The sequence below is a fragment of the Pholcus phalangioides genome, unplaced genomic scaffold (assembly GCF_987345545.1).
Source record: "Pholcus phalangioides strain wild (caught in Gottingen) unplaced genomic scaffold, Ppha-v1.0 ptg000028l_1, whole genome shotgun sequence".
In the NCBI taxonomy this organism is placed as follows: domain Eukaryota; kingdom Metazoa; phylum Arthropoda; class Arachnida; order Araneae; family Pholcidae; genus Pholcus; species Pholcus phalangioides.
In genome coordinates, this window is record NW_028301618.1 from 9,386,125 (window position 1) to 9,397,916 (window position 11,792).

At 41.1% G+C, this 11,792-nt stretch overlaps 1 protein-coding gene across 3 annotated transcripts; it reads right to left on the reverse strand.

The window, feature by feature from the left end:
* Positions 1-236: 236 nt before the first annotated feature.
* LOC149067910 (uncharacterized) lies at positions 237-11,543 on the reverse strand. Of its 3 annotated transcripts, none has more exons than XM_089252193.1 (3): positions 10,067-11,543; positions 9,501-9,692; positions 237-338 (listed from the first exon to the last, which is right to left on the reverse strand). In XM_089252193.1, the coding sequence occupies exons 1-3, from the start codon at positions 10,142-10,144 to the stop codon at positions 315-317; spliced, it is 294 nt and encodes a 97-aa protein (XP_089108319.1). In that variant the 5' UTR covers positions 10,145-11,543; the 3' UTR covers positions 237-314. The 3 variants fall into 3 exon arrangements, 2 of the variants coding, with proteins under 2 accessions (XP_089108319.1, XP_089108318.1); XM_089252192.1 differs by lacking the exon at positions 237-338 and adding an exon at positions 9,148-9,255; XR_016195290.1 differs by lacking the exon at positions 9,501-9,692.
* Positions 11,544-11,792: the final 249 nt, after the last annotated feature.

Genomic DNA, 11,792 nt, shown 5'->3' on the forward strand with positions numbered 1-11,792 from the left:
ATAATTCACACCGAGGGGTTAACACTAACAAATTGATTTATTAAATTATCAAATAAAAATAAGGGTTTTCCAAAGAGAAGATCCACATCCAACATTTTGTATTACTATTGAGAATAAATCATCTTGACATGCCGAATACTAAATGATTACGTATCTCGGTAAGTGATAAATGATTATACATTTTTGAATTGAGAGAGAGATGAGATTTCGACTAAATTGATATGACACTCACCATCAATTATCCATCTTTCGGATCCATCTCAGCCGTGATCGTTCACCACAGTACCTGATCTTTCCTCGTTTGCACTCCAAACTCAAACCTCGTCCTCGCATCTCGACTATAGGAAAAAAAAAAACCTAGTTTTTTGCAGCACCCCACCTTATATGGGCATACATAATAAAAATGAGTTTGCATAATCACAATTTACTTTCTGATTGATATGTTTCACAATAATGAGTGGACATCAATTAATCAAAGAACATTCAAGAGCTCATTGATTTCTTGAGTATAAGCAACGCTTTCTGTGTGTGACACCTAACATGTCTCAGAGTCTGTGATATCGGATTTATCTAAAAATTAAGGTTTTAAAACTGTGATAGGATATAGGTGGCAAGAAATGACGATAGGAAATTGATTTTTTTCTTCTTCCCAAAGCAGAATGTGCAGAAAACTGACGTACATCACAGAACAATCTGTGGTAGAATTTTAAGAAAAGTACTGAAAATAGCATTTGCAAATTTTTACCGCAGAACCCTTTCAGTCAGCTGAGGGATCATTTCAGAACAATGCAAAACATTCTGCTTTGGGGGTGCATGCTTTTTACCTTTTTTTTTCCTTTGAAGCGGAGATTCTGGTGGTAGGCAATTTTTATCGTGTCATTGGTAGATGAAAAATCATTATTTTGTTTACAGAGAAGTTGTTAAAAAATACTTTCGTAGATGACAACAAAATTTTGCTTAAAATTTCTGTTGAATTGTGTCTAAAAGAACAAAATTCATCAAAGGTAGACCAATTTTCATCAATTAGGTATTTCTTCGATACTTTGAATCAGGGTATGGCGATTTACTTTAACAATGTTCTTTAACACTGAAACTGGTGTAATATCTTGCCCCAATATAGGTTTAAGTGATGGTTATTGCAGCCATATAATAACAAGCTGTTATCATCCCCAAACAAGAGTTTCTTTGCTTCCACTATAACTGAGCATTGTTGGTGACTAGCATAATTATATTCTATCTTTGCTTTTTCAATGAGTTCTTTTTGATATTGTATATTTTTGGTACGAGTTCCTGCTTCCACTAAATCTAGAAAATAAGTTTTTCCCACTCACTCTGAATACAAGTTGCAGTTACTTAAACTAAACGGACTGAGTATGATCAATCTCTGTACCCCAAAAGGCGCAGTCGTGCCAGAAAAACTCCAGCTGGCAGTCTGGCTAGGTAAGTGAGGGAACAGGAAAAGAAGGAAAAAAGGTAGAGAAAATAATAACTAATGTGAATATAAGGTTAGCTATGGGCTCTTGGCCTCTTTCTCTTTTCTTGCAGCTAGTGGGCTTTTAGCCTGTTTTCAAAACATGCAAGTTCTTTGGCAGTGCACAACTACACTTTTAGTCACTACTTCTTGTACTTCTAGGTCAGTTAGTACATCAAAATTAATATATTTTTTAAATTCTCACGTATTTCCAAGGGATCAGCAGGATCCATCCGGGGAATTTGTTAGCATTAGTAGACATCCATGCCCGAACCGGAATTTGAACCCAGACTCTCACAGTCAGAGGATAGCTCCCTAACCACTGAAATACCAGGCAGCGAATTCCTCATTGTTTGAATTTCTATTCTTGCATAACTTTTCAGCTTTGTAGTTAGAAATGTGTTTCCTCAATCTGTCTACTTTTCCAAGTTACACATTCCTGCATTTGGCATATTTGCTGATATAGAGAAGTAATCAAGAGTATTTTCCTCCAAATGGCTTTGAAACAAATCTGATTCGCACCTAAAACTTTCTGGTGTGTTATATAAATAGGATCTACTTGTTATTAGTTGATCTTTTCCCTCAGAGTTTGATGTTTTAGTCATTCAAATGTCGCGGGGTGTAATGTGATAGGCCTCCTCGTGGTGCACTCTGGGTAACGCCAAATCTATCACACGTCATTGTCATCGCTTTTTGTGCTCATATACTTCACCTTCAATAGCCCAAATTACACGTTTATTTCTACACATCTTGCAGTACATGTCTTGCGTCTCGTTTTGTCCTGTACATGTTTGTCTTCTGTGTCCAACCCCTCATTGTGGGCCCCGCTCCGGCGGGGAGGGGTCCTCCCGGATGGGGCATTGCTTCTAGCGTATGCTCCATCCGGGACGCTGTCTACCTGCGTGTTTGCCGTGCGTGGAGACCCGTAAGGCTGGAGATGGGGATCCTGGTTAGCCTGATGCGCTAGCTTTGGCCTCGGATTCAGCCGAAACGGGAGGCTTGGATTAGCCCCGTCCAGGTCAATCGGCTGTGGTCGCCTCGGTGGCTGAAGGGGTTACACTACTGGGCAGGTAGAGGGGCCGGGCCTGCCGGACGTCGTTGAGGTTTGTTGGTGCTGCTTCACGACGATCTTGGATCTTGAACGCGTCTGCTCGCCTGCTTTGGTGGTGTATAGCTCCCACCTAACCTGACGTTGCTACTAACCTTCACCGGTTACGTGTGCGCGTCCCCTCGTAGGGCTCCATGGTGGGCATGGTGGGTGGGAGTGGAACAATACCCATTCAAATATGGGAAAAACAAAAAATGCACCAAAACGTCAAAGAACTACTTTAAGTGAAACTATTGTCACAGAAACCGCTTCTTCAAATCTGTCATCTGTCTCATTCTTCTTCTTGCATAGCTCTGATACCAATAAACAGCTGTCAAAAGTATCACCATTCTTGATTGATAAAGCTCTCTATGGCGCAGTTGGAACTCTGAAATCAGTGAAGGCTCTCCGTTCAGGAGACCTTCTCGTCGAAACTAACACTCCTAAACAAGCCGAACTCATTCAAAAGCTCACATCTCTCGGGGACATTCCCATAACAATCAAAATCCACCCCACGCTGAATTATTCACGTGGTGTCATCTCAGACCCTAACTTAATTAACATGGATGAAGATGAACTAACTCAGGAGCTAGCGTCTCAAGGCGTAACATCTGCCAAACATATCATGAGCCGCAAAGATGGCAATCTAGCTCCATCACGTAATATAATCCTGACATTTTCATCCCCAACATTGCCGAAAGATGTCAAAATCGGTTACTATAACCTCCATATCCGGCCATACATACCTAACCCTGTAAGATGTTTCAACTGCCAAAAATTCGGTCACTCACGAATGGCGTGCCGTGGTCAACCCACCTGCGCAAAGTGCGGCGAGAGGGACCACATTTCGGACAACTGCACTAATTCACCATTCAAGTGCGTCAATTGCGGTGGCGACCACCCCGCATTTGACAGGAAATGTCCGAAATGGAATGAGGAAAAAGAGATCCAGAAGATCAAGGTTCTCAATAACATCTCATATATTGAAGCACGCCGTCGTGTAATCCCTAACCAAACTCCAATAGCTAGTACATCATACTCTAATATGGTAACAAATCCATCAACAGCTAATAAGACTAACAATGTCACCAAAGCATCTGTGACAACTCAGACCGAACCCATAGCTGATACATCCACTCAAACATCATCTAACCAACCATGTAATAGTTGTGGCTGCTGTTGCTCTGCTGGAATACGGAAGGAGTCCACCACCTCCGAAGAAGCAGGAAAAGCAACAGCGAACACATTCAAAGTAACTACAACTACTAAGCCAAAAATCAATAGTGGAAATAAATCTAAAATAAAAGTATTCAAGACCGGATATTCAAGAAAAGCCATTCAGAGAGCAAAGAAGAACCCTACAGTACAAAACATGTCACTGCTTGATGACAAATCAATTGGTGACATGGATCTCGATAATCCCACAGAATCCGGTGGTACTCGCCGGAAATTAGACCGAAATAAGTTCAAGGACCTTGAACCGTCTACATCCATTTAAAATTTATGGCCAACATTATTCAATGGAACATTCGTGGTCTTAGATCCAATTACGAAGATCTAAAGGATTTAATCAATCGCTATCATCCTGTTTGCGTGGCACTCCAGGAAACTTTCACGAAGCCCTCGGAGACATGGAACATTAGGCGACATTCCCTGTTTCGTATTGACTACGATGACGGGAGTAGAGCCTGCCGCGGTGTTGCTCTGCTGGTTCCACATCATGTGTCGTCGCGCGTTCTAACGCTGCGCACGAACCTGCAAGCCATCGCGGTGGAAATCTCTACAGGCCTAAGAGTTACCATCTGTTCCATTTATTTGCCACCAAATGACACATTCTTACAGAGAGATCTAGAACAACTGATTGATCAATTACCACCACCATTTTTTCTTCTTGGAGACTTCAATGCACATAACATGATTTGGGGTTCTAACAGCAACACCCCTCGTGGGGAAATGGTTGAACGATTGTTAGATGACATGGACCTTACCATCATGAATGATGGCAGTTTCACTCATTTCCATGCCCCAAACAATAGTTTCACTGCAATAGATTTATCATTATGCTCACCTTCACTCTTGCCGAACTGGTCCTGGTCGGTTGATCCAGACCTCCACGGGAGCAATCATTTCCCTCTAGTGGTTAAGTGCCTTGATCGAAGCCATAGCATACCTGAGGGTCCTCCTCGGTGGAAGCTTGTGGCCGCCCGATGGGCAGACTTCACGGTCAAGGCAGAAATCACGGAGGATATGGTTTCGCAACCCGACGTCGACCATTGTGTCGACCTTGTGACCAGTTGTATGATCTCAGCAGCCAATGAAACAATACCCAAAGTCTCCTCGAAACTTCCTAAATTTCCTAAACCTTGGTGGAACCACGAATGTAATCTCACTATTAAAGCACAAAAGAAAGCGTGGAGTAGGTTCCGGCGGTATCCTACCCATGACAACAAGTTGGTATTTTTAGAAGCAAAGGCGATAGCAAGAAGAACCAGGCGCCAGGCTCAACGCGAGTCCTGGCAAAAGTTTACCACGGGAATCAATTCATCTACTTCATCTAAAGTCATTTGGGACCGGATCCGAAAAATCAATGGTCATTATCAGTCTCATCCCATCACTATTTTAAACACCAATGGCACTATCATCAGCGATGTGAGGGATATTGCGGATACCATCGCCGCCCATTTCGCCACTGTCTCCAGTGATGCGAACTATCCCCCATCGTTTCATCCCATTAAATCATCAGCCGAACGTACATCGTACACCTTCCGGCCTTTTACACCGGAGGGGTACAATTCATTGTTCACCCTTCATGAACTGACGACGGCCTTGCAGCGAAGTCCTGACTCAGCTGTAGGGCCCGATGCTATTCATTATTCCATGATTCGGCATCTCTCACCAGAATCACTGTCACATTTACTCATTTTATTTAATCGGATCTGGCTCAGTCATTCATTTCCTGACACCTGGCGAGCAGCCATAGTTCTTGCATTCCCGAAGCCTGGCAAAAATCCTCAACAACCGAACAGTTACAGACCTATTGCTTTGACCAGTTGTTTATGTAAGCTCATGGAACGCATGGTCAACTATCGCCTTATGCACTACCTTGAGGTTAACAATATTTTATCTAAACATCAAAGCGGCTTTAGACGGTTCAGGTCCACAACATGCAATCTATTACGCCTTGAGACATCAATAAGACAAGCATTCGTAAAGAGGGAGCATATGCTAGCCATATTTTTCGACATAGAAAAGGCCTACGATCGTACTTGGAGGCACGGAATTCTTTCCGACCTCTATAATTGCGGCTTGCGGGGCAACTTGCCTATTTTCATTAAGAACTTTCTCGCTCGACGCATCTTCCAGGTACGGATCGGAAGTACATTATCAGCTCCCCAAATCCAAGAACAAGGTGTACCTCAAGGTAGCATTTTAAGTGTAACACTTTTTATTTTAAGACTCAACGGGGTGTTGAACCAACTCCCGTTGTCAGTCACTGGCGCACTATACGTGGATGATCTGTTGATATCATATCAATCAGTGAATATGAGGTCAGCCGAGAGACAATTACAAACCGCACTCAACAAGATCAGCAAGTGGGCTCATAATAACGGCTTCTCTTTCTCCGCAGACAAAACCGTCGCTGTGCATTTTTGCCGGCGTCGTGAGCTTCATGATGACCCACAATTATTTTTAAATAATAGTCAAATACCTATTGTAGAGAATACAAAATTCCTCGGCATTACATTTGACAAGAAACTTACATTTAAACCTCATATTTCACAGTTGAGAGCTCGTTGCATGAAGACGATGAACCTCTTGAAGGTCATCTCTTCTACATCATGGGGAGCAGACCGTAAGTCGCTCCTCCACTTATATAAAGCTCTAATAAGATCAAAGCTCGACTACGGTTCCATTGTATACGGGTCAGCACCTCGGAGTTATCTGAGTGTGCTCGACTCAATTCATCATCTCGCTCTCCGCATTTCCTCTGGAGCTTTCCGAACTTCTCCCATGGAAAGCCTCTATGTCGAATGCAACGAGCCATCACTGACATCAAGACGCCAACAACTTTCTTTGAAATATCATATCAAAATGAAGTCTTTACCAGGTCATCCACTTCATCGTGTCATTTTCAATCCGTCATTTCATAGACTTTTTGCTGCTCGACCTTCATGTGTTCCATCGTACGGTCTTCGTATGAGGGCACTTGTGGAAGAACTAGAATTAGACATGAGTCGTGTGGCCCCAGTTGCTTGGCAACTGGCACCATGGGAGCAGTCTCTGCCAGATGTCTCTCTTTCATTATCATTATACCCTAGAGCCACCACAGCAGATGTTATATATCGACAGATATTCTTTAGGCACAGGGGTAGGTACAACAGGTACTTTCCCATATATACCGACGGCTCTAAGAGCCCTGGGCATGTCGGTTGTGCCTACATCTGCTGTGAGGAGACATCTTTCAAACTTCCCGACATATTTTCTATTTACTCGGCAGAGCTGTACGCAATCCTTCAGGCTCTACGTCATATACGACGCAAACGCCACCGACGATGCATCATTTATAGCGACTCTCTTAGCTCATTGCAAGCATTGTGTTCTTTTACTTTTCACATTCATCCATTTATTCATGCCATTTTTCATGAACTGCATCACCTCATTCATCACGGTACCACAGTAAAATTTTACTGGGTACCAAGTCATGTAGGAATACCGGGCAACGAAAAAGCAGACAACGCAGCTCGAACAACAACTAACATTGACAATAGCCTTTTGGTACCTGCCAGTGACCACTTCTCAATCCTCCGGGAAGTGATGCATCGCCACTGGCAGGATCATTGGAACAATCAAGTTAATAATAAACTTTATGCCATCAAGCCCACACTTGGCCACTGGCGTTCGAGCTGCAGGACTAACCGAAAGGAGGAAGTTCTGCTTGCCCGGTTGCGCATAGGACACAGTCGCCTCACACAATCATATTTGTTATTACGAGAGAGTCAACCAGAGTGCCTTCATTGTCAAAGTCCATTGACCATTGCTCATGCTTTTACTTGTTCACATCATCGTCATCATTTTACGACCGCTTTTGGTCATAGTCATCTTTCACTTCATGACATTTTAAATGACAATAGCGATGCATCTCGCATTTTTAAATTCATCAAAGCCATTGGTTTATACGACAAATTATAGTTTTTACAATTTATGTCATTGTTTTACGTTTCATGTTCCGTTTTATATGTTTTAGTTTTTTGACATGACAGAATGACATTTTTCTCATTTTTATGTCTTGCTTTGGCGCAGTTTGACCAAATTGGTCCTTGCGCCAATAAATTGAAAATCCAATCCAATCCAATTCAAATGTCGCATACTATGAAGCAAGGAAGCTAAATCTCGCACCCGTGACTCACCATGAAGAAAAATAAAACATCTTGACCTTTTTTATTTCTTGCAGTTTAAAGGTGAAGAACAGTTAATACTTTATGACAAGAAAATTGGCCTAATTTTTGTGTGATAAGCCCCTCAAATTTGTTCAAGTCGAGAAATTGCATCAACTGGTGGTGATTGAGGCCTATACATCAAATGAAGTTGATGGTGTATGTCACAGGCTTGAGGATGCTTCCCATTTTCAAAACTTCTGAGCGAAATGTCTGCTGATAAAACATGCAATGAAAGATAGTAGTTTGGGAAGGCCTGGAGACATTTTCTTGAGTTTTTCTGTGATTCCCGAGACAGATTTTTACACAGGCAGAGATTTCAGTTTAGTAAGGTTTGACGACCAACTGCACAATTGGTGTTTTTTTTCTTATTGGTCATTGAGGCTCTTATAATAGAAAAGTAAGCATGCACACACATTATAGTTTAATATACATGTATCTAGTTTAATTTCCTTCACTAAATTCTTCTTTTGGTTGCTCACATGCTTCTGTACTCTTTGGGGTCGCAAATGGAAGAGTAAAAATTATGTGCCAACTTAAAACTTTTAGTCATCATGGTGACAGGATTTGTCAAGCCCTGTATTTGATACAATCTTTGTTGTAAGGTTTTTGCATTTCTTGCATTATTGAATAACTTTGTAAATGCAATAAGTTTTGAAAGACAAAAATATCATGCTTAGAAGGTGAGTCTTTGATAAGTCTGATTAGTAATAATAATTCGTTACACTCATTCATATGATACTTTGCTCTGATGTCTGCTATAATGTGCTTGAGCCCAAGTGCAGAGCGAGTTTACAAAGTTATGGAAAAACTGTTACTATATAGTCCCAATCTCTCCAGTATGCTAGGTTTTAGCTTTTTCATAAGTTCAATCATTTTAGGTACGCAATATAATTTCATATTACTCTTTGCAGCTTGTACCTACAACATCACTCGACATTTTTGCATGTTCCGAAACACTAATTCTACAGCGGAGCGAAATGAAGCTAAGAAACGAAAGTTCAGTGTTAAAAATGTTAGCAGAGTTGCCTTGATTATGGGTTCTTAAACACAGATATCCAATTCTGTATAGAATATATATGATAACAATGTGAAAAATGTATAGTGTAAAAAAAATTCATGACAAATTGTTGCCTTACCAAGCCTCTGTGGCTGTAATTGTTAAACTCATGGAGATTCTAGAGCTCTCCATGGCATGCAGTGGCTCTTCTTTCTGCAGGATAGAGGAGAACCTGCTGCACAACCATACCAGAGGTTGAAGGCTGGAAGAAAAAGCAATATCCTCATAAAATATTTATTGATGATGCTTTGTATAACACAAAGAAATTAATCACTCACTGATATCATTATCTTGCATTATATCAGTTTAGATCATTGCAATTCAAAAAGGGACTATAACAGTTAATGGGTGCGTGCATTGCTAAAAATGAGAAAATTTATCTCGTGAAAAGAAGGAAGTAGCTGAGGAAAGTATATATTAGAAACTCTGCAGCGAAATTATATCAACCTGACTCTGATATGTGACAGTCTCAGCAACCTCTGTGTTTCCATATATTACAAAATCTCCAAGAAGGGAAACCAGCTTCTCCTCCACTTGTGTCAGTGGGCAGAACCTCGCCACGCCACCTCCAGTTTTTGCCATATTCTTTTTCCGCGTAGCAGCCCTTTTTTTTATTTCACTTTTGTACTTGATCCAAGTCTGAAAACAAGTTACGGTTGTCAATTTCAGAAAAAATAACATGAAACAATGTTTTGAACATCAAACAAGATGGAATGGTGTTGCAGATTTTATAGTTGTGTGGTAACTAACCCTTCAAGTGACAATGACGAGATATTATATATTCGGGTAAAAAAAGTTTTGATTCTTTCAAGTTTTTCTGATAAGATTTTTTGGGAGATTTGTCCATATCTCCATAGTAACCATTACGTATTCTTTTTAAGAAGCTTCTCAAATAATTAGACTATATGTTGAAGTAAATAGCAACACACTGTATGCAAGGATTATTTAATTTGATCAAAAATACAGTGGTTAAAAAATGTATTAAATAATTAAAGTATATAACATTTACTTACTGTTTTCCAATCTAGCCACATTTTCTGTGGCCCCATCGGCATGGCATTTAATTTGTTGGCCAACCGCATCCACAACATATCTTTATCGTCTCTGGTAAACTGAGAATCAAACTTTCCATCAATTGATGGGAAATGATGAAATTCACCATCACTTCAAATTGAGCTGAGGTGGTTTTGGGCTGCTTTTTGCTGACATTGTACACTTGTGCCTATGTGTGAAAACAAATATTTTGCACGTGCAATTCAAATGAATTTGTTGCCAAAGTCGCTGAACAAAAAAAACCCTGTAAATGTTAGTATTAGTGTATATCCCAAGCCTAACGTTGATTGGTCAGCGGTCGGTGGTTGATCATCCAAAGGGAAACTATCTTTCCCCATGCAGAAAGTCATTTCTTTCAATTTTCCCTCTTTTACATCATGTGACCTTAAGGGGACAAGGGACGTTCAACATGAGAACGAAATTTGCCGCCGGGATGGGAAAAATGGAAACAATTCGTCCGGAAGCAGATGAGTGAGGATTAATTAAAATTCCGGAAAAGCTCTTTGTTAGTTGCTACGTCATCAATGTCTCCCGATACGAGCAAAACAGCTTGTGGGAGAATGAAGATAAAAAATCGATCGGGGGGGGACATATGAAGCTCTGAATGGTCTCAAATGATAACTGAGAATCTTATGTAAGTGAAATATAATTCAAATTTAACTGTACAGGGCAAAGTTCAACAGAAGAATTTTTCAAAATTGCAAAACTTTGAAGAAATAATCCTATGTGAAACCTATGAGCGAGAATCGGTAATGTTTACGTTTAAAGCATTCGGGAAAAAAATCACAAAAAATCGGGATATTGACAAAAATGTATGCAGTTGGTGGTAAAAGGTGCAGAGAAGTTCAGCTTACAAAATGATCGGAAGAAAACGGGGAGGTTGACATGGGAAATCCAAAAATCGTTGAGTTCCACAAAAACACGTAAAGTAGTCCTCGGATGCACTAAAAATTTCACACACAGAATGAAGAAAGATCGATGTACCAGTAGAAACCAATATCACAAAAAATAATCCACAAAAGGGAAGCTATACCGACTGAACAGAACGGCGAGCGCGGAGTGTTAGACACGTTGGCAAGAGCACTACATTTTATAGCGTCCCAAATGCGACCACGTCTTACGTGGGAGGAATGACAGACAAGTTTCCAAGCGTTTCAAGATTTTGAAAACGTTAAACGAACGATTCGAGGTCGGGGGCACCATGTTTACAGGTTTGATTTTTGGGGTCCTGGATTTAATTCGTTGACAAATGTGAGCAGGCTGAAAGATGTCCAGCTATGTATATCGTCAACGGAATAAATTCGGAGAAGATCGGTCGATTAGGAGCCGAGCAGTCCGTGGTCCTTAGGGTAGGTTGTGCGGGCGGCAGATGAAGAACTTCGGGGACAGTTTTCTGCACAGGCAAAGGGTGCGCTGTGGTGGACGGTGGAGTTGAATCTGAAGAAGATCTGTCTGTTAGTTGGTCCACAATGTACAAAATATGCAAGGTCGTCTGGGCCGTGGGCAGAAATGATGATATGGGTACACAAGTGAAGGGGAACATGCATCAATACTTGAGCAATATGTGACACGCGAAATATTTGGTCCAGGTGGAGCGGTTGCAGAGAAAAAACGCCTGCAAAGGAGAGTGGCCCGCACGATGGGCGGGCAGATAACTGTGGAACCAAGGCAGCTATCGAAACGGGA

What these genes read in the sequence shown, in the direction of transcription:
- LOC149067910 (XM_089252192.1), bottom strand. Translation starts at nt 10,144, where the DNA reads ATGTTGTGGATGCGGTTGGCCAACAAATTAAATGCCATGCCGATGGGG. An exon ending in TGTGGCTAGATTGGAAAACA is followed by an intron (nt 9,693 to 10,066) that starts GTAAGTAAATGT and finishes ACTTGTTTTCAG; the next exon opens with ACTTGGATCAAGTACAAAAG. An exon ending in CTGTCACATATCAGAGTCAG is followed by an intron (nt 9,256 to 9,500) that starts GTTGATATAATT and finishes TTTTTCTTCCAG; the next exon opens with CCTTCAACCTCTGGTATGGT.